Source organism: Octopus sinensis, linkage group LG11 (assembly GCF_006345805.1).
Source record: "Octopus sinensis linkage group LG11, ASM634580v1, whole genome shotgun sequence".
Lineage (NCBI taxonomy): Eukaryota > Metazoa > Mollusca > Cephalopoda > Octopoda > Octopodidae > Octopus > Octopus sinensis.
In genome coordinates, this window is record NC_043007.1 from 67,620,550 (window position 1) to 67,645,110 (window position 24,561).

General features: G+C 36.7%; 1 protein-coding gene across 9 annotated transcripts in view; it reads right to left on the minus strand.

Moving 5' to 3' along the window:
• LOC115217511 (pleckstrin homology domain-containing family D member 1) overlaps positions 1-24,561 on the minus strand; it is a 204,037-nt gene that overhangs the window by 69,170 nt on the left and 110,306 nt on the right. For all 9 annotated transcript variants that reach the window (XR_003882169.2, XM_029787230.2, XM_029787231.2 and 6 more), the window contains exon 2: positions 3,668-3,761. Coding sequence is in view for 8 of the 9 variants with exons in the window: in XM_029787230.2 (XP_029643090.1) it covers positions 3,668-3,761 (94 nt within the window). In the remaining variant the exon portion in view is untranslated. The remainder of the gene's footprint in view (positions 1-3,667; positions 3,762-24,561) is intronic.

Consider the following 24,561-nt stretch of genomic DNA (forward strand, 5'->3'; position numbering starts at 1 on the left):
CTTGGGCATCAGTCTGCCAACCAGCATCATCAACTGATGTCGTACTGCCACATGGTGTGTCTTTGTTTTGCAGTGTTTCTCTCCCATTTGTCGATTTTTGTGAAGGCTGAAATGCAGGAACTGCATGATTCTCTGAAATTTTGTTATCTGCTGAGGAAAATGGTGGCTGAAACAGTTTTTATACTTCAAACAGCTTACAAGGTCTCTACCATGAGCGAAACACAAGTTTACAAGTTGTTTCCATGCTTTAGGAATGGTCACTAGTCACTTGAAGACCAACCTTGTTCAGGACGACCATCAATCTCCTGAATGAATGAAAACATCATAAAAATTTTTGAACTGTTCTTGGATGACTCACTGAACAACTGACAAACTTGTTGATACGACTGGTGTGTCCTGGAACTCCTGCCAATGAATTTTGAGTGAAGAATTGTGAATGAAAAGAGTTGCAGCAAAATTTATGCCTCACTTGCTCACGGAAGATCAAAAGCAGTCATGATTGAATGTGTGTTTTGAACTGAAAGAGCAGTTGGAAGTTGATCCGTACTTTTTTTTTAAAGGTGATCACTGGTAACAAAAGCTGGTACTATGGAATTTGCAGATGTGGAAGAGGTTAAGAAAAAAAGGATGGATGTGTTAAAAGGCATCACTTGGCATGAGTTCTAGGACTGCTTCAAACAGTGGAAAATATGTCTGAACCGATGTATTGCTTCAAATGAAGAATACTTTGAAGGCGATAAAAGTGTAAACATGTAAAACTAAGGGAATAAAATAATATTGCAAAATTCCAGTTTCTTTTGGGTATCCCCCATATATATATAACACACATATACACACACAATGGACTTCCTTCAGTTTTTGTCTACCAAATCCACTTATAAGGTTTTGATTGACATAAGACTATAGTAGAAGATACTTGCTCAAGATGTTGTGTAATGAGAATGAACCGGAAACCACACAGTTAGGAAGTGACCATCTTAACCACACAGCGATGCCTGTGCATACACTAAAGAAAAATTATTTTTTAGTTTTTAAGGTATTAAGTACAGAGGACAGCTGTTCTCAACATATCATGTTTGGTAAAATAACAGTCTAAAGAAAACTATTTTAAAATACCGAATTGCAACAGAAATACCTTCATACATACAATAAATAATAAACATAACAATGACTTCTTTCTGATTATGATGACTATAATAGTTTGTAATGTAAAATATATTCAAATATTGGCCAAGTATTTATAGAAATCTTTCCTTTTGTTTCACTTGGACAAATATTTGTTCTGATTTTCTAACAGTGTGTGATGGAGTGCACGCTTAATATAGTTTTATATGTCACAATTACTGTATTACTATTGCATTGTTTGGCATATGTTGCTGTAATTGTCCTTGTTGTTTAACTCCAGATCAGATCTAATCCAGCAAATCTATGTTCAAAAGGTCTTCCACCCAAAACCATCCCATTTTAAAAATGTTTTAGGCCCTAGATACAAATAACTACAGAGGTATCAAGCTGTTGGACCAGGTGATGAAGGTTACGGAGAGGGTCATAGCCCAACTAATTAGAGAGAGAGTTAGTTTAGATGAGATGCAGTTTGGGTTTGTGCCAGGGAAAAGTACTACTGATGCTATATTCCTGGTAAGGCAGCTGCAGGAGAAATACCTAGCCAAAGATAAGCCCCTGTACCTGGCTTTTGTTGACATGGAGAAAGCCTTCGACAGGGTCCCCCGATCCCTTATCTGGTGGGCAATGAGAAAACTAGGGATAGATGAATGGTTAGTGAGAGCTGTGCGGGCCATGTATAGGGACGCCGCTAGTCAGGTGAGGGTTGGAAATGAGTACAGTGAAGAATTCCGGGTAGAGGTAGGGGTCCACCAAGGCTCAGTACTCAGCCCCCTCCTATTTATCATAGTCCTCCAGGCAATAACGGAGGAATTCAAGACAGGATGCCCTTGGGAGCTCCTCTATGCTGATGACCTTGCTCTAATTGCTGAGTCGCTATCAGAACTGGAGGAGAAGTTTCAGGTGTGGAAACAAGGATTAGAATCGAAGGGCCTCAGAGTCAATCTAGCTAAAACCAAAGTCGTAATCAGTAGGAAGGTAGACAAATCACAAACACCTTCAGGTAGATGGCCCTGCTCGATCTGTAGAAAAGGTATAGGTAGAAACTCTATAAGATGCACCAAGTGTAAGCTATGGACACATAAGAGATGCAGCAATGTCAAAGGAAGGCTAACTAGGAAGATGGTTTTTGTATGTGGCAGATGCTCAGGAACAATAAACACTGAAAATGCTCTGAGACCAACTTCCGTCACTTTCCAGGGAGAAAAACTAGAAATAGTTGATAGTTTCCGTTACCTAGGTGACCAAGTCAGCAGCGGGGGCGGGTGTGCTGAAAGTGTAACTGCTAGAGTAAGAATAGCTTGGGCAAAGTTCAGAGAGCTCTTACCTCTGCTGGTGACAAAAGGCCTCTCGCACAGAGTGAAAGGCAGACTGTATGATGCGTGTGTACGAACAGCCATGCTACATGGCAGTGAAACATGGGCCGTGACTGCTGAGGATATGCGTAAGCTCGCTAGAAATGAAGCCAGTATGCTCCGATGGATGTGTAATGCCGGTACTCACACTCGACAGAGTGTAAGTACCTTGAGAGAAAAGCTGGACCTAAGAAGCATCAGTTGTGGTGTGCAAGAGAGACGTTTGCGCTGGTATGGTCATGTGGCGAGAATGGATGAAGATAGTTGTGTGAAAAAGTGCCACACCCTAGCGGTTGAGGGAACCTGTGGAAGAGGCAGACCCAGGAAAACCTGGGACGAGGTGGTGAAGCACGACCTTCGAACTTTAGGTCTCACTGAGGAAATGACTAGAGACCGAGACCTCTGGAAGTGTGCTGTGCGCGAGAAGACCCGGCAGGACAAGTGAGTCCACAACCCGTGGCCTTCTACATGGGATGGAGCCAGCCTACGTATGCATACCTTCCCTTCTTGGGACACAAAACTCTACTTGTGAAGACGTGTTGAGGCAAGTGAGGATCAGAATCGAAATCGATCAATGGAAATTGCGGATGTGCTACCAGTGCCGGTGGCATGTCGAAACTCTGCTTGTGAAGACCCATTGAGGCAAGTGAGGATCAGAATCGAAATCGATCAATGGAAATTGCAGATGTGTTACCAGTGCCGGTGGCATGTAAGAGAACTTTCCGTTTCGCGACCGTTGCCAGCACCGCCCCGTTTCGTGTCCGTTGCCAGCCTCGCCTGGCCCTCGAGCCGGTGGCACATAAAAAGCACCATCCGTTCGTGGCCGTTTGCCAGCTCTGTCTGGCACCAGTGCGGGTGGCACGTAAAAAGCACCCACTACACTCACGGAGTGGTTGGCGTTAGGAAGGGCATCCAGCCGTAGAAACACTGCCAGATTTGACTGGGCCTGATGAAGCCTCCTGGCTTCACAGACCCCAGTAGAACCGTCCAACCCATGCTAGCATGGAAAACGGACGCTAAATGATGATGATGATGATGATGATGTATAAATGTTGGGCTGAGTATACAATTGAATAGAAAACAGAATTGCTTTGCAGTAATTATGTAATTAAAGTTTAATTAGTAATTAATGAAAGTAGCTTATCTTTTGTATGACAGGTTGTTGAAAGAAAACCAGAAACCATCATTACCTTTGGATGTATGTTTAGGTGTTGTCGCTTATCAATCTCTTTCTTTTCATTCTCTGGATAATATAGCAAGTAACCATCTTTTAGGATAAAAAATCTGAAAAATTAAAAAAAAAAGCATATTGTCAATAATGAACAATTAATGGGAAAACATGTTTGAAGAATAAGATTTTGAATAACATGATTTCACAATTTATCAGTTAAAAGCAAAGCTAAAAATATCTCAACCAAATGAAATAATGATTAGGAGAGCTAGTTTTTAATTACAAAATCCAAAGAATTATTGTCTGGAAATTTCAGAATAATTCAAGTAACATGATGTGATTTATTGATTTTGTTTGGGTTTGTTAGGCATTTTTTTTTTTTGCTTGAAAATGTACATAAACTAAAATAAAAGAAATTTAAGCATGAAAGTGTATGTGTGTGTTTGAGTATATACATTATTGTATAAATACACATACATATATAAAGGAATTGTAATTAAAACATTATGAACTGATATGTGAATTTGTGTATGTATGCATAAACATACGTGTATATACACACACATATATATAAAAAAATTGTACTTAGGATATTATAAACTTAGAACAGGACAAATGAGAATAAGAAAAGGCAAAATTAGATGAGGATTTGGTGATCTTAACTAAGGAAACTAGAATCACAAAATCATAGAATATGTAAAGAAGCATCAATAAAGAGGGCTTTCCTATCTTTACATTCACAAGTCAACATTCAACCATAAACTCAAAACTTCAGGTATCTGATATACATATCATCATCATCACCATTTCTTTTTATGTTGCCAAATGCTAACAACAACTGAATGATAACACTGACAACTGTTGAATGTCATCCATTGAAGGCTAACATTAGCAACAACTATTGAAGGCTGACATCAACAACTTTTCAAAGCTAAATTAACCCATTGAAAAATGTTCTAATCCTGTAAGGATTCTGTTTATAGAAGGAAAATAGATCATAGAATAGATGAAAGTTTTTCTCTCTTATATTAGAAAGTTTCTCCCTTTCTTCAAAATGAATGTAAACAGAGTTAGTATGATTCTTATGAGATCATATGTATTTCAAAACTGGCTGACTAATGCAGTTCTGTGTCATACAGGAAGTTAAATATTAAACAGCTGTTGAATGCCAACATCAACGATACTTTGAATGTTGTAGAGCTTAGCAAACGTACCAGTAATAAATGGAGGGTTAACTGCAATTCAGTATTCCTCTACAGTTGGCGAGAAATGCAGAAGTGGAGTAGATTCTGTGCCAATCAATTTTGTTTAGATCCGACAGTGGGGTAGTAGTTTGGAATAATTGTACTGACAGCAAGATGCCTTTCCTTTTGCCAACCAATCAATCATGTAATGTGTGTTATCTGTTTTGTGTTTGCAGTCAAGGCATTCCAAAGCAAGCAGAGTTATAGCCCTTGATCAAAGCTCAGTTCAATGGCTAAAAAGGGCCATCAAGTCATTAGTCCAGCCTCTTTAACCTCATAGCCACTTATCTACTTACAAACAACTGAGTAAGCATAGGTATATCTATTTTGGTAGTGTATCTTGGAACCTCTTTCAGGATAGTTCATTGGAGTGGCTTTCTATTGGCCTTCTTTAAGGCAGACATATGATGCCTTCAATTATTAGTACAGAGAAAATGAAAAGCTGCAATATATGTACCTTTTCCAGGAGCATTTAGAATCAGTGAAGTGTATATGTGTGTGTTTATGTGTACAATAAAAAGCAAAAATTGTGTCCAGGATTTGGGGTTCAGTTTTACTCTATAAGCATTCACCTTAGAATGAAACCAAAAAAGCATAAATTTCATATATAGTTCACACTTTGTGTTCAACAGCTGTTTCATTAAGATAAATATCATTAAATGTATAATTATATAATTGTGATATATAATTAATTTAAATTGAATTAATATAAAATAAATCAATTTAAAAACTATGTTAACCCAGATAATTATAAAAATGAAGTGTTATGTTAATCAGGAAACTGTTTCTGGTTTAAATACATCAATTCTCTATAGCATCCACCCAATAAATATTGCAGATCTTATTATATAAAAAAATTGGCCAGACTGGATGATATAGTCTTAGATACACTATAGCTGAATAAAAGATGGGAATATTATGGATGGAATAACTTCATCATAGGTCTCCTTGATCATGTTGATATCAGGTTAAACTACAACAATATGGTGGCATTGATCTATTCTTCAGTAACCCATAGTAAGATTAGAACCAAGTTCTACTGGCTAACAGAATATGTGATAAAAGAATAAAATACAGAACCTTAAGAAACTAGTGTTGGTTTGCAGTGGAAACAGAAAGTCCACAAGAGAGTTTGTAGAAGAGTCTGAGGAGTTGAATTACCATAATAAGGGAGGAATCTAACATATAAGAAAAATTTTTGCCTCTCATCTGAAAATGAGAGAGAGAATGAAACTACTACTGTCATTTTGGTTGTAAGCTAGCAAAAGAGTTATCAAACTAGTTTACAGCCATAGCATTTTCTCAAACTTCCCTATTCTCAGATGAAAGACTATCAGAGATCCAAACAATTTAATTTCCATTCCTCACAACAATTTAGCTTAATTGAACTATTTTTAGAAATCCTCCAATCACAGTAACAGTTCTGTATGAAGTTCAGAACTGATCTAGTTTACCTGTCACAATTGATATATGTTTAGATCAGTCTTTATTTCTTTGACTGTGGATTTCTAAAAATGCCGTCTGTGATTATACTTGGCAATGTCTTTAGACAAACTGATTAGTTAATTCTAAAAGAAATCTATAGAAACTAGTCACTATTTAGGAATGGTTTGTTAAGTTGTTGTTTTTTTATGTTGCATACTGTATTTTTCCTTACCAAGAATGGATTATTACTCTCAAGTATATTATTATCATTCATTCTCTGGTACAAGTTAATATTCATGCCAATCATTCTTTTATGGTAATTTTTCATACACACGACATGTTCTTTATATAATCATACAATCAATTGCATATCCAAATTACAGACTTTCTGTTTCAGAGATAGAAAATTCTTCAGTCTTAACAGAACCGTTAGTGTGTGTGTGTGTGTGAGAGAGAGATAGAGAGAAAATCACGTGCATCAACTAAGTTTGTTAACTTAAAAAGAGGCTGGACATATTGACTAATGCAGGACCTAGATATACAAAAAGATGGGATCAACAAAACTAGGGCATCTTTGATCATAGGCCTGCTTGATCACAGTTGATCTGAGACTAAATAACAACATGGTACCAATATATATATATATACATACATACATACACACACACACACACACACACACATATATATTCTTTTATTCTTTTACTTGTTTCAGTCATTTGACTGTGGCCATGCTGCAACACCACCTTGAAGAGTTTTTAGTTAAACAAATCTACTCCAGGACTTATTTTTTCAGCCTAGCACTTATTCTATCAGTCTCTTTTGCCAAACTGCTAAGTTACGGGAGACATAAACACAACAACACCAATTGTCAAGCAATGATGGGGAGACAAGCACAGACACAAAGACATACACACAAAGATATATACATACATATATATATATAAAAAATTAGAAAAAAACATATATATATATATATATAAAAATAGAAAAACACACACACACACACACACACACACACACACACACACACACACATATATATATATAGATAGATATATATATATATATATAAAAGAACCCTTCGCATGGTCAGAAATTTAGGGACATACTCATCAAGAAATTTGATGAGAGGGAGGAGGAGCTTCAGACGTCAGACATAGAAGGTAGCTGGGAATTCCTACGGGACAGCTTGTTGAGTGCCACAGACCAAGTCTGTAGATGGTGCAAAGTCCCTTCCAGACCTAGAATTACGTGGTGGTGGAATAGTGCAGTAGATAAAGCCATCTGTGAAAAGAGACGGGCCTGGAAAGCCTGGAAGGATGGGGGCAGCAGGGAACTGTACCAGATAGCCAAAAGGGAGGCTGGGCGGCAGGTATACATTGCCAAAGATGTAGCAGAAAAGAAGAAGTTTGCCAATGTTCAGCGTCGCGAGGATCAAAGAGCTGAAGTATTTCGGATTGCCAGACAGTGTGTCAGAGAAAATAGCGATGTTATAGGAGAGAAATGTGTCCGCATGGATGATGGGGCACTTGCTTTTACTACTAGTGAAAATAAAGAGGCTTGGAGAAGCCATTATGAAAGACTGCTGAATGAGGAGAATGAATGGGAGGAGGAGAGCCTGCCAAATGTTGACCCAGTAGAGGGACCAGCTACCCGAATAGACAGCTCCCTTGTAGATAAGGCAATTAAGGATATGAAACCAGGCAAAGCCCCTGGCCTATCAGGAATCACTGCTGAGATGCTTAAAACAGCTGGCTATGTGGGCTATGCCATAGTCACCCGCATTGTAAACCAGGTAGTTCACAATGGAGTCATACCCAATGACTGGTGCAGCAGCACCATAGTCAACTGCTACAAGGGTAAGGGTGATGCTCTAGATAGAAATAACTACAGAGGCATCAAACTGTTGGACCAGGTGATGAAGGTCTCAGAGAAGGTCATACCAATCTCATTAGGGAGAGATTTGTTTAGATGAATGCAGTTCGGTTTTGTACCAGGTAGAAGCACCACTGATGCTATATTCCTGGTCCGACAACTGCAGGAGAAGTACCTAGCTAAAGATAAACCCCTCTACATAGCTTTTGTAGACTTGGAGAAAGCCTTTGACAGGGTTCCCCGTTCCCTTATCTGGTGGTCGATGCGGAAACTGGAGATTGAAGAATGGCTAATAAGGGCTGTACAGGCTCTATATAGAGAGGCTGTCAGCAAGGTTAGGATTGGCAACGAATATAGTGAAGAATTCCGGGTAGAAGTAGGTGTGCACCAGGCTCAGCCCTCAGTCCCCTTTTATTATTCATAGTCCTTCAGGCAATAACAGAGGAATTCAAAACGGGATGCCCCTGGGAGCTCCTCTATGCCGATGACCTAGCTCTCATAGCAGAATCACTACCGGAACTAGAAGAGAAATTTTGGGTGTGGAAGCAAGGGTTGGAATCAAAGGGCCTTAGAATAAATGTAGCAAAGACCAAAGTATTAGTAAGCAGCAAGAGGTACTCAGCACACATCCCCTTGGGTAGGTGGCCCTGCTCAACCTGTAGGAAAGGTACAGGTAGAAACTCCATAAGATGCACCCAATGTAAGTTATGGACACATAAGAGGTGCAGCAACATTAAAGGGAAATTAACAGATAAGATAGCTTTCATGTGCGGCAGATGCACAGGGACAATAGACACAACAGACACTCAGAAAACAGATTCCATCACACTCCAGGGAGAGAAACTAGAAGTAGTTGATAGTTTCCACTACCTGGGAGACCAAGTTAGTAGCGGAGGTGGATGCACAGAGAGTATCACCACTAGAATACGAATAGCCTGGGCAAAGTTCAGAAAGCTCCTACCCCTACTGGCAACAAAAGGTCTCTCCCTCAGAGCAAAAGGTAGATTGTATGATGCATGTGTGCGAACTGCCATGCTTCACGGTAATGAAACATGGGCTGTGACTGCAGAAGACATGCGTAGACTTGAAAGAAATGAAGCTAGCATGATCCGCTGGATGTGTAGTGTCAGTGTGCACGCAAAACAGAGTGTAAGTATCCTGAGAGAAATGCTGGATATAAGAAGCATCAGATGTGGTGTGCAAGAGCGACGCTTGCGATGGTATGGTCATGTGCTGCGGATGGATGAAGAGAGATGTGTGAAGAAGTGCCACTCCCAAACAGTTGAAGGTATCAGGGGGAGAGGTAGACCCAGGAAGACATGGGATGAGGTGGTCAAGCATGACCTCAGAGCATTGGGCCTCACTGAGGCAATGGCGAAGGACCGAGATCTCTGGAGATATGCTGTGACTACAAAGACCCGGGCTGCTTTCTGCAGCAATTCCACATACTCCCTACCCATTCTAAGTACCCCAGATCCCCAAAGTACCCTGGATCCCCAAAGTACCCCGATCCCCAAAGTACCCCGACCTCGTTGCCCCCGTGCCGCTGACACGTTAAAATGCTCGAACCGATCGTGACGATGCCGGACCCTCCGGCCCCTGTGCAGGTGGCACGTAAAAAGCACCCAATCCACTCACGGAGTGGTTGGCGTTAGGAAGGGCATCCAGCCGTAGAAACTCTGCCAGATTCAGACTGGAGCCTGGTGCGGCCCCTGGCTTCCCAGACCCGGTCAAACCGTCCAACCCGTGCTAGCGCGGAAAGTGGACGTTAAACGATGATGATGATGATGATGATGATACACAATAGGATTCTTTCATTTTCTGTCTACCAAATCCACTCACAAGGCTTTAGTTGGCCCAAGGCTACAGAAAACACTTGCCCAAGGTGCCACGCAGTAGGACTGAGCCCAGAACTTTGTAGTTGGGAAGCAAACTACTTACTACACAGCCACACCTGTGCCTATATATATATATATATATATATACTATTCTTAAAGTATTGCTCACATTGTGCACTACTCATGCACTTGTTCATTATGGATTATATTTAAACAATGGTTATTGTCATCATCATCATTTATTATGCTAATGAGCGGTGGCATGTGACTTAGTGGTTAGGGGTGTTGAACGCATGATTGCAAGGTTGTGGTTTCGATTCCTGGACCGGTTGATGTGTTGTGTTCTTGAGCAAAACACTTCATTTTCACGTTGCTCCAGTTCTCTCAGCTGGCGAAAATGAGTAATCCTGCGACAGACCGGCGTTTCGTCCAAGTGGGGAATTTCTACGCCACTGAAACTGGGAAACCAACCCTTATGAGCCTGGCATGGCTAGAGAAGGAACATTTATCATGCTAATCTTTTATACTGGCATGGGTTAGAATAGTAGTGTGTCTAGTATCACTTTGTGGTAGTTTGACCAGCAGGAAATAACAGCAAAACCTTTCTCAAATTACACCCTACTAAATGTTTCTAGTCTTCTAAATCTTGACCTAAATCTGTTGGAAATATCCTTATCCTTCCTTTCATCATCAATCTATCCAAATACATTGTATAGCTTTATTATATAAAGCTACACCATGTAATGGGATAGCTAATGTGGCTGCATTATAAGCAGGGTAATTAATGTAGCTATACCATAAGCAGGGTAAATAATGTAGCCATCGTAATGATTTTATGACATAGTAAGTGTTATAATACTATATAATGTAGCCAATCATGATAAATTAGAAGAAACTTAAGACATGTCCAATATACAATCTGGTTACTAATTCCTTACTGACATACATTGCCTCCGTTTTAATTAATTTTCAAACAAATTAGAGAATTTAGTAAAATAACTAAGCTGGCATTTGAGACATAAATTAATAAAGAAATTTTGATGAAAAAGTTAAATTTAGATCATCTAAAAACTGGAAGTTTGGAGCATAAAACTAGGGTCTGCCTCAGCAGGTTGGTATCAAAAGGGTTAATACTCTTTAGAATATGTCACATAAATTCATCTTTTACTGAACAGCTATGGTTCCAAAATTAAGTCCAAGAGGATTTTGAAATAGAATACACACATACTTCCAAAGAATAAACATCAGATGCTATCACCAAGGCAGTACTTGAAAGCAAACTAAAACCTCGATTTTATTGAAATATTTAAAACAAAAAAAAAAAACTAAGCGAAATGGTGAGTTTAAAAAATAATAAAACATCAATGTGGTAAAATTTATAGTGGAAACAGCTGAAGGAAGAGAAAAAAATGATTGAGAACCTATTAACAGTATTGATTACATCACTAATTAGAAAAAATATATTTCGCATAATTTGAGACTGAAAACACAAAAAGATAAAAAGTATTAAAATTACATTTAAATACAAGTGGCATTTTTTATTTATTTCCATTGCAAAGTGTGTGTGGAGAAAGTAATTAATTTTTTCTCGTTCATTTTGAAGAAGATATTGTGATTTATATAATGATTTCTTTTTTTTTTTTGTCACCAGGGCAATAATAATGATTTCATTTATTTGCCAATAATAATAATAATAATTAATTCTTTTATTGGCCACAAGGGCTGACAAAAATTAATTATAACATATAGAGACAAAACACAGGATGAAAGTTACAAAGGGTTTTGTCAGTTTGTAAAAAAAAAAACGTGTAAAAACAGTGTAACAACGAAAAACTCCCAATAGTGGGAGGTGTTACGAAAGGTTCCTGGTGAAAAAACCCATAAAAACCATGAGAGCCTGGTCAAAAGGTGGGTAGAGAGCCCCTTTCTCCTTTTGTAATACCTTTTTAAATTACAATAAATGCCCTCATGAAGTACCAGACAGTGGCTCTCATGGCTTCTTATCTTAACTGATTGGAAATATTATTTTGTATATGTTTTGTCTTGTTATAAAAGATGGGCTACATAAATATTTTGCTCAATACCACATATTTGCTTGACAGTTGTTTGACCATAACCAGTTAAGGATATCCTTTAGCAGCTGATATGAACATCTCTGATCACGAGCAGGAGAAGTGGGGGAGCATCATAGCCATGTGTTGAGAGGGATACTTTGAGGTTTGAATAATTCACCTCTGGATACATGGGTGTTTCATTCTATAGTTCCCTTATTCAGGGACCTATAGAGCAGGATGGGCTACTTGACCTGAAGAAAATTCTAACCGGGGGGGGGGGGGGGGGGGGGCTACCTGCAAGGTTAAGTACTGTTTATGTTGATATGAGATAACCATGTCATGCATATAATATTGTGATATATGTACCTGGTATATCTTTATCAGATGGGGAGTCATGATAGGTATATCGGGCTTTGTATATTTGTACCCTAACGTCATTTCGAGGGCATGAGCTACTCTTTCACTCAATAATAATAATTGTTTCACATGTTGGCAGAACGTAGGCAATTTTAAAGAGAAAGGGATAGTCCATTACATTGACCCTCAGTATTAGACTGGTACTTCATTTTATTGACCCTGCAAGGATGAAGTTGACCTCAGCAGGATTTGAACTCAGTATCTAAAGAATCAGAAGAAATGGCATTAAGTATTTTCTTCAACACATGAAAGATTCTATCACCTTGCCCTCTCAATAATAATCTTTTCTACTATAGACACAAGGTCTGAAATTTTAGGGGAGGGGTTAAGTCAATTATATTGACCCCAGTGCTACAACTGGTGCTTAATTTATTGAAAGGATGAAAGGAAAAGCTGACCTCAGTGGAATTTGAAATTAGAACATACCAACAGGTGAAATACTGCTAAGCATTTCGTTGAACATGTTAATGATTCTGCCAGCTCACTGCCTTAATAATAATAATCCTTTCTACTTCAGGCACAAGGGCTGAAATTTGGGGGAGGGGGATAATCGATTACATTGATCTTAGTGTTTCACTGGTACTTAATTTATCAACCCTGAAAGGATGCAAAGCGAATTCGACCTCAGTGGAATTTGAACTCAGAACATAGCAACGGGCAAAGTACCACTAAGTATTTTATCCAGCATGTTAACAATTCTGCCAGCTCACTGTCATAATAATAATAACAATAATAATAATGGTTTCAAATTTTGACACAAGGCCAGTAATTCTGAGGAGAGGGAAAGTAGATTGCATTGACTCCAGTGCTCAGCTGGTACTTATTTCATCAACAGCAAAAGGATTAAAGGCAAAGTTAACCTCGGCAGAATTTGAATATAAAGATAGGTGAAATGTCACTAAACATTTTACACACCATACTAACAATTCTTCCAGCTCACCACCCTACATAAAAAAAAAAAATCATAATAAAGAACCAACTGTTACTTGTAAATGAATATGGCTTGGTAACATGTACCATGCTTTCACTAATTTCTTTAGGTGCCTATGTAGTCACAAACTAACACCCCCTCAGATTCAGCATCACATCTAGGATGTGACTGATAGAGAAAGGGAGAGCTACTCAGTACTCAGTTTTCAGTTGAGTAAACTAGAAAAGTGTAAAATGAAGTACCTTCCTCTAAAAATCCATTGCACGGCCAGGGCCAAATAGTGAAACTCATGACATGATTGTTATTATCAACGTGTCCTGACTGCAACACTGCACCCTATATGACTCATTGCTGCATGTTGGAATGTGATGTATGGTTCTCAGTTAGGTGGGGCCATGGTATGTCTATGACAACAGACTAAGATGACCTATAAGCTGATTTGGGATTAAACAACGACACGTTCACAACAGCATTATTTTGAGACAATAATCAAATACAACTCCATATCAGTTGTTTATAATAAAACAAACCTTAAATTTATAAGTATTTACATAGATTCTTGGAATGACTAATATGATATGTACACAACTAATTTGTTTTTTTATTAACAGATATTAACTTTTAACATTCTGTTGAAAATTTTCTAGGCTAAATCAAAAGCTCAGGCCTCCTGTAATGATTCCATTACTGGACAAAAATGAATGTAAGAGGAAAAGATTAGAGTTTTTCCTCTCATATATTTGACTTCCTTGCTTTCTTCAAAATGAATGTAAACAAGGTTAGTATGAATCTTGTGAAAAGCTGACCAATGCAGTATCATATGGAATTGTGTCATACAAGAAGTTAAGAGTAAGGTGACAGGCTGGCAGAAACATGAGAGCACTGGAGAAATGCCATGTATTATTTGTTCTGACTCTTTATGTTTTCAGTTCAAATCCCAGTAGGGCAATTTTTTTCTTTCATCCTTTCAGAGATTGACAAAATAAAGAACCAGCTAAGTACTGGGGTTGATGGCATCAACTAAACACTTCCCTTCAGAATGGCTGGCCTTGTGTTTAAATCAGTAATACTTATCTCTTAACTAGATAATAGTTTGTTGGATAGCTATGTGTAGGATTCAGATGACAGACTCAAAGAAATAATAAATTGCATGTAATATAAGTGGATCAAGAAATATAAGCCAAACCCCAGCTGAACTGAAATGAAATTGATCTTTTTACTATCATGCCCGAGTCATTTAAATTAAAATCTTCCCTTAATATGTTTATGTAAGAACTTCTTGTTAAATTATGTTATGGTCTAAACAACAGCTTAGTAATGAAAATATTACATATTTTATTAAAATTCTTCCAATTTTTTAAAATTTTTAATATTAGCCGAAATGCTTAGGTAGTAATATATTTTATTTGAAATATATTCTGGTAGTTAAGGTACATGACCCAGTAAATTAGGGTGTTACACTCATGATCAGAAGATCATGGTTTCAGTCCCTGAACTAGGTAGTGCTATGTGTTCTTGAGCAAAACACTTCATTTCATGATGTTCCAGTCCACTCAGCTGTAAAATGAGTTCCAGCTACCATTGAGAAGTTAACCCTGCAACAGATAAGCATCACATTCAGGGTGGGGTGGTGTTGTAATTTCAGTTATCTATACACTATGGAAACTAGGTTAAACTCTAGCTTTATAAGTCCTAGGGCTCACAACAGACCTAAGTCGAAGCGAGTTCAAGAGATTTCTTTTCCTCTCTAATTTACTTTAAATGTTGAAGTTAATGATATAAAAGGGGTGGAAAGAGAATAAACATCTGTATAATTAAGCATTAAACAATGTTAGTTTGACATTTTCATCATAGAATCTAATTCCTTTTTATTGGTGCAGGAAATCAGGAATAATCTTATAGCTGTGACTTGATCTGTTTTAAATATGGCAATTGAAACACATAAGAGTTCACATAATAATTATAAGCTGGGAAATTGGAAAAGACCTTTTTTAATACACACATACATAAACTTGTTCCTTCCATCAGACTTAACCTTCTCTCACTACCTCACCTAAAATTATCACACACACACTCACAGTTATAGGGGTAATTTTCAGGTCCTTTAGGCCTGCTGGTTGCAAGATAACTTCATTAGTGGTGGAGCTGTGAGAACAAAAATAAGCATCCAGCACACTTTGTAAAGTGGTTGGCATGAGGGAGGGCATCCAACCATAAAAACCGTGCCGAATCAGACACTTTGAAGATTTCTCTCCTGTAGTTTCTCCTCAATTTGGACAACCAAGTTCTATAAATATTGAGCTCCTGGAAATGGTAGTTGAGAAAATTCCAAAGTAAACTGCATGAGAATTATCAAAACAGTTTAATTTAGGTCTCATTTCACTCATAAAACAATCTCCTGAACCAGGAAAAGTGTTTAAACTTGGTCAGTGAGTTCCTCATCATCTGACCATTTCTCAGCCTAATAAAAGAGTTACACACACACACATACATACACAACAAGCTTCTTTCAGTTTTAGTCACCCAAATCCACTCACAAGGCTTTGATTGGCCTGGGGCTATAGTAGAATACACTTATCGAAGGTGCTATGCAAAGGGACCAAATCCAAAACCATGTCATGAGGAAGCAAACTTCTTAAAATCACAGAGCCATACTGCACCTATATATATATATATATATTATATATATATAATCTTATCAAATACACATACTCAATGTATGTGTCTTGCTTGTTTACTGGTAGGCTGCAATTTAATGCAGTGGAGATGACTCCCTCAATGTGCTGTGTGTTAAAACACCTGAAAGTGACTTATATGTGTTTTAAATACTTGGTGCTTTGAGGGAGTCATCTCCACTGTGGTAAATCACAGCCTACTGGTGAACAAACAAAGCACATACATTGAGTATGTGTTTGACAATGTTTACATGATATGCACTGCTTCTGATTCATATTTAAATATATATATATATATATATATATATATATATAACTTAGAGAAAAAAAACACTATTATGCAATTCAAACAATGATAGACATAAATCATAAATAAAAAATAAATATTTTTATAAAACATATAACTACATCACAAAAGTATAAAAATGAATAAGCAATATATAATAAGTAATTATATATATTAATAATTATATATTGATTATTCATTTTTATACTTTTTTTGATCTAGTTATATGTTTTATAAATATATATTTTATTTTTTATTTATGATTTGGTTTATAATTTGCATAATAGTGGTTTTTTTCTTGAATTTATATTTTATATATTTATAATGGAAAATTTGATTTAATACTAAATAGAATTTTTCCCTGTAAGTTTGGAGTTATACTCCCTAATATTATTATTATATATATATATATGTATATATAATGAAGCAATTACCACAGGATCACAAAAACGTCAACACTAAACAATGTGAGGAGAGGAAGAAAATGAATGAATTAAGAGAGAGAGAGAGAGAGAGAGAGAGAGAGAAGAGAGAGAGAGTGTGTGTGTGGGAAAGAGTCCTATTGCTATAATATTTATGTGTGTTACTCAGGAATTATGAACTTAAGGAAAGAACTGCGTAAAAGATCTTAAAAAGAAAATACAGTTGCCATGCAACAGACATAAAGAGGGGTGGCGTCGGAGGAGGAGGAAGGAAAGTGAAATAAATAAATAAAGCTATTACAATCTGAGTAGGTTGGTAAAGATTTTTATATCAATGCTGGGAGATTATTCCAAATGACTGAACTATATTAGTTTTTTTTTTCCTCCCGCCACCAAGTCCTTATGTTATATGCACAGCAGTATGGAGGGTTTAAGCTGGTTGGTGGTTCTCTATATCAGGTCACCAGATAAAGGGTGGCGGGGAAAAAAGGGTAGGTTGTCTACTCACTACTCATGTCTCCAAAACAGGTCCACCACCCTGCTGCCCCCCACCCACCCCCAGGACATAAGAATGTGTTCTTGTTTCTGTACTATACAATTCCTGAACATTATTTCCTACAAGTCAGAACCAAAGCATATGGTTTTGATCCCAGACCTCAGACACAGACACTCACCCAATTGCACACGCACGCACACACACAATCTTTGCATCTTTGTGTTTAAAAGATCTCTCGTACATGACATCTGAACTATTTCTTTTTAAAACTGACATTCTTTCCTCCTTGATATAGTGTGTGTGTGTGTAAGGAGAAAATCCATTAAATCTGAACATGTGCAGTCGCATACATGTAGGCACAGTCATAGTTGTATGATTAAGAAGTGTATTTTCCAACCATGAGTTTTCAGGTTCCATCTCACAGTGTGTCACATTGGTCAAAGGTCAATTAGAGTTACTCTTTTACTTGTTTCAGTCATTTGACTGTGGCCATGCTGGAGCACCACCTTTAGTGAAGCAAATCGATCCCAGGACTTATTCTATTGGTATTTTTTGCCGAACTGCTAATTTATGGGGACGTAAACACACCAACATCGGTTGTCAAGCAATGTTGGGGGGACAAAACACATATATACGACGGGCTTCTTTCAGTTTCCATCTACCAAATCCACTCACAAGGCTTTGGTCAGCCCAAGGCTTTAGTAGAAGACACTTGCCCAAGGTGCCATGCAGTGGGACTGAACCCGGAACCATGTGGTTGGTAAGCAAGCTACTTACCACACAGCCACTCCGCCTATAGTTATGTGTAAAGTGTAGCTTGTGCGAATTTCTGAATGGTATGTATGATTTCACAAGGAAAATAACTTACACATAAGTATTTTAAAACACACACATAAACTAGTTCCTTCCATCAGACTTAACCTTCTCTCACTACCTCACCGAAAATCATCACACACACACACACACACACACAATTATAGGGGTAATTTTCGAGTCCTTTAGTCTTGCCAGTTGCAAGATAACTTCATTAGTGGTGGAGCTGTGAGAACAAAAATAAGCATCCAGAACACTCTGTAAAGTGGTTAGCATGAGGGAGGGCATCTAACCATATTACTACATTCATCTAACCCATGATAGTATAGAAAATTGGACATAAAGCAAATGGATACACAACTCATACACATATATGTATGTGAAGGCATGTGACCTAGTGGTTACGGTGTTGCACTCATGAATGCTAGATATATACACACACACACACACACACGCACACATACATATATATAAATTAGAAGAAAACCACCTTTTATCAATTCAACAATGAAAATCTAAATTACAACATATAGAAAAAAATTACATCCTATAGAAAAAATTAAATATAAGACAAAAACATATACCAATGATTAAGTAATGTACAAAATAATAATAAATAAAATGTATATAATTGGTAAAATGACTACACATGTTTTGTGGCTATATTTAAGAACTGATAACAGTAAAATCAATTCAATTTAAATATAGCCACTCTTCAGGTTACAGATAGAAACAATAAAATAATTAAATAAATAAATATATGTATATAATCTTGTAAAATATGAAATATCTTAAATATATTCTGGTGTAAATAAAAATAGAATAAATAGGTATAAATATTTATTATATCTGTAAAAATAAAATTTTAACTTATATAAGAAAAGAATAAACTATAATATATCATTACTAGAAAATTAAAATGCAATTTCCGAAATTATTTAAAACAAATATATATATATCTAATACAAAATATACATTAAGTGAAAACTAAAATACTATAATATAATCTATATACATTAAATTAAATTATTATTAATTTATTTTATAAACATCTAAGTTAAATCTTATTCTAATTAGAATATATATATATATATATATATATATATATATACATATATATACATACATACATATATATACATACATATATATACATACATATATACGTATATACATACATACATATATATACATACATATATATACATACATATATACGTATATACATACATATATATACATACATATATATACATACATATATACGTATATACATACATATATAAATACATATATACATACATATATACATACAAACATAAATACATATATACATATATATATACATACATACATATATATATACACACACACACACATGTGCACATAAACACACTGTTTTTACATTTTGGGTTCAAATTCTGCCGCAGTCAACTCTGCCTTTCATCCTTTTGGGGTAGACAAAATAAGTACCAGTTGAGCACTGGGATCATGGTAATCGACTTAACCCTATTCTGAAATAACTAGCCTTGTGTCAAAATCTGAAACCTTATTACTATTAAGTTGGTGCCCTTTCATCCTTTCCCGGTTGACAAAATAGTACCAATTAAATACTGGGTGTCAATGTAATTGACTAGCTCCCTCCTGCAAATTTCAGGCCTCAGAAAGAATTTTTAAGGCAGCAAACATACAGAATCATTAGACAAAGGAATGGCATTTTGTCTGCCTTTACATTCTGAGTTCAAATTCTGCTGAAATAAGTATCAGTTGGGGACTGGGGCAATGTAATCGCCTAGTCCCCTCTCTCAAAAATTCAGGCTTTGTACCTATTGTAGGAAGGATGATTATTATTATCATCATAATTATCATTATTATTATTATTACCAATATGCACAGTAGTGGAAATGGTAGGCCTTTGAGATAGATACCATATAATATTTAATCTTGCTAGAATTTCTGAGTTTAAATTCCCACTGGCATTAATTCCACCTTTTATCTACCCAGGGTCAATAAAATAATAGCATTTATATACATGAACTCAGTTCAATTGACTAGACTCTTTCAGACAAATTTGTGGGTTTCTGCCAAAATAAAAAACAAAGTTGTTGTTACTACTACTACTACTACTACTACAGGAGCCATCACGAAATTGTATATGAGTGGGGTAGTCTACTTGTTCTAAGTCCTCACGGGAATTAGTTTATTAATGAAGCTAAGGTTTTCAGAAAAGATATTGATGGTGAAACTTTCCATTTTCTCTCTCCTGAAACTATATGGCTTCATGCCTAATTAAAACATAATTAATATTGCCATTATTATTATTTTAGTATCTATTATTATTTTTAATATTATTATATTTACCCCTTCTCCTAAAACACATTTGTGCTAAGTCAAAAAAGAAATTTACCATATTACATCTTACAGAAAAAAAACAAAACAAAAAAAAAACCAGTAACAAACAAAAAGACCCTGCTCCAGAAATATGCCTTATGTCTTTTGTAGGATTATAAAGTTGGCGTTGGGAACATAAATTAACACAGAGTTTTGAGGGTAGGATTATATTTAGAACTTTTTAAAACAGTAAGTTTATATCATAGTACCAGAGGCAGTTTCAGGATGGTTGGTATGAAAAGAATAAAAATCTTCTCAACAACATGGTTCTGGGTTCAATCCCACTGCATGGCACCTTGGGCAAGTGTCAATTATAGTGACCCCAGTACTCAACTGGTACTTATTTTATCAACCCTGAAAGGATGAAAGGTAAAGTTAACCTAGGTGGAATTTGAACTCAGAACATAAAGATGAACTAAATAACCCTAAGCATTTTGTCTGGCATGCTAACAATTCAACCAATTTGCCACCATATATATTAATAATAATAATCCTTTCTACTAAAGGCACAAAGCCTGAAATTTGGGGGAGGAGGATAGTCGATTACATTAAACCCAGTACTCAACTGGTACTTATTTTATCAACCCCTAAAGGACGAAAGGCAAAATCGACCTCAGTGGAATTTGAACTCAGAATGTAAGATGAACAAAATGTTGCTAAGCATTTTTCCCAGCGTGCTAACAATTCTGCCAGTTTGCCATCTTGTATAATAATAACAATTATAATCCTTTCTACTGGAGACCCAAGGCCTCAAATTTAAGTGGAGAAGACTAATTGATTACATTGATCCCAGTGTTTGACTAGTACTTAATTTATCAACCCCGAAAGGATAACAGGCAAAGTCAACCTCAGCAGAATTTGAACTCAGAATGTAGTGGCTGATGAAATACTATTAAGCATTTCACTTGGCGGGCTAACGATTCTGCTAGCTCGCTGCCTTAATAATAATAATCTTATCTACTAAAGGTGTAAGGCCTGAAATTTTGTGGGAGGGGACTAGTTGATAACATTGACCCCAGTGCTACAATGGTACTTAATTTATTGACCTGAAAGGGACAAAAGACCAAGTCAACCTCAGTGGAATTTGAACTCAGAATGCAGTGACCGATGAAATACCGCTAAGTATTTCACCTAGTGTGCTAACGATCTTGCCAGCTCACTGCCTTAATAATAATAATAATAATAATAATTTTTTACACCTGTGCAAGAGTACAGATTTATAATTGAATGAAAGGAGAGCTCAACTGTCCAGTTTCCAAGAGATGGTTGGCTGGCTCTTCAACTTTTGTACAGTCGAATGGCTCCCTTCAGTTGTAGACTGACAATAGTGGGAACAGCAGTACATCACTCAGCCTAACATAGTTATACCTTCATGCGATACTATTACATTTATGTTTTATCTTTTGTATTATTATTTTACTTATACTTCAATATTTTTATAATATTTTCTCTAAGAAACACACCCATATTTCGTGGTTTTGTTTGAAGTTCTCATAACAAATAAAGACAGCTTTATCGGTACTATCAATATTATTGTTATTGTTGTTGCTGTTGTTATGATAATTCCCTAACATTTTAGAACATGTGGCACTTAAGGGGTTCTGTGGTGAGACATGGGAATACAAGTGTGGGGAAAGGGAGAAAATGAGTGGAAGAAAAATGGAATGCATTCTTATTTTCATGTTAATACACATAAAAAAGTAACACACACACATTTATTTGTATACATATGGATTCTCTCTCTCACACACACACACACACATATATATATATATATATATATATACGCACACACACACACACGTGCAGACATATACATGCAAGTATAGAACTATACACACACATGCAGACTATACAAACAAAAACATACTTATACAAATACTGATACATATACGTGTGTGTGTGTGTGTGTGTGTGTGTGTAGTGCTGACAGACAGACTGATACATTCTGACATAGATATAAAGTCACAAGCAAAAAAAATTCTTTCTACTTCAGAATAGGGGTCACCTAAATATTTAGTAAGGGATATTTTAGGGAGTAATAACAGATGAAATCTTACAGAAGCATCCAGGAAGGGGGACAGAATCAAGTTTACTGCTCACTATTCTAAGCTTAAATCCGGTTAATGATTCCTAGATGGCAAAGAGAGGAAATGGAATGGAGGTGCACATATTGGTAATGTGTTGAGGTTTTATTCAATTCCCTCAGCATCTATCCTTGTAAAATAAGCCCCATTTAGTTTCTGTTCCCCAAATTTCATAGCATGTTGTAGAGTTCATTCATTCAAAACATGACTGTTGCTTCTCCGAGTTTCTCACATTCATGTATATGTATATGTATATACATGTATATGAGTCCCACCCATGCTAGTATGGAACATAAACATTAAAATGATGATGAAATGATGATGATGATGATGATGATAATGTGTGTGTGTGTGTGTTAGACTCCTTATTTTGACACTGTGTATTAGTTGGAAACAAGTGTCACTGCCATACAAGCAGTGTTCCTTGTTTCCAATCTTCTGTGAAAACATGTCTGGCCATGGGGAAACATTACCTTGCTTGGAAACAAGTGAGGGTTGACATCTAGCCAAAGAAAATCTGCCTCAATGAATTCTGTCCAACCCATGCAAGCATGGAAAAATAGATGTTAAAATGATGATGATGATGATGAGCGGCTGTGTGGTAAGTAGCTTGTTTACCAACCACACGGTTCCGGGATCAGTCCCACTGCGTGGCACCTTGGGCAAGTGTCTTCTACTATAGCCTCGGGCCGACCAAAGCCTTGTGAGTGGATTTGGTAGACGGAAACTGAAAGAAGCCCGTCGTATATATGTATATATATATGTGTGTGTGTGTGTGTGTATATGTTTGTCCCCACCAGAAACAAGTAAATGAGTAAAGAGTGTATATATATATATGTATGTATAATACAAATGGCTGAAATTGGATTCCCTCAAAGGATTGCTGGAGTAATGTAGCTCAATAGGATGCCTAGTTCAGATATCAGAGAGTCACTACAGGTCTTTCCACTACTTCTGTGCATTGAGAGGTCATAGCTCTGGTGCTAGACGTGAGATTAGAATGTCACAAGACAGATTCTTCAAGCCAAGCCAGCTGGCAGGAGACCTACAAGTAGACAACTATTTAGATGGTTGGATAAAATCCATAATCTTAGTTGGTCATGCTTGTGAATCTAGCCATGTAATGACAGTTGCTTTTGATAGGACCCAATGGAAGAGTCATCTGAGGACTCTACCCACCACAACCATCCCAGGAATAGTGGGTAGAGAAAATGGATAGATGGAAGGATATACATATTCTTTAACTCATTTTAGCTACTGGATTGGAGGGTCCCATCTTCAAGTGTGTATCAGATAACATTGACATTAGCACTTATTTTACTGACTTTGTAAGCATGAAAAATAAAGTAGATCTGCACAGGATTTGAACTCAGATTTGAACTGGACACAGCTGAATACCACAAGGTATTTTTCGTTGACCAATTTTGCCTTTCATATAGACTACTACACTGCCCCCTACACAAATATGACCAGTATAACAACATCTGTTGTACTGAATGCAGGATTTATTTCTTACAGACCTCATTTTTTTAGATTGTATGCAGGAACTAAAAATAGGAAGCAAGAGAGAAGGTGGTGGTGGTGGTGGTGGTTGTAGTGATATTGACAGTAAAGAAGAGTCACGTTGGTTGTGGTGGTTGTTTGAGATGGTAGTAATGGGGGTAGTGGTGGCTGCAATAATTGGTTAAAATGGTAATAGTGACTAATGGTAGTTTTGGTGGCAGTGGTGGTGGTTGTAATAGCTGGTTGAGATGGTAGTGGTGATTTTAGCCCTTTAGCATTTAAACATGCCATATCCAGCCAAAATAATCCATCTGTTTTATCTTCAACTGACCAGATCTGGCCTCTCACACTTACCCTACAATATTATTGCAATCACATCATTGAAATCTCAAAGCTACAAAGTAATGCATGTCTAATTCATATTAATGTGAATAAATAAGCATTACAGTTGAC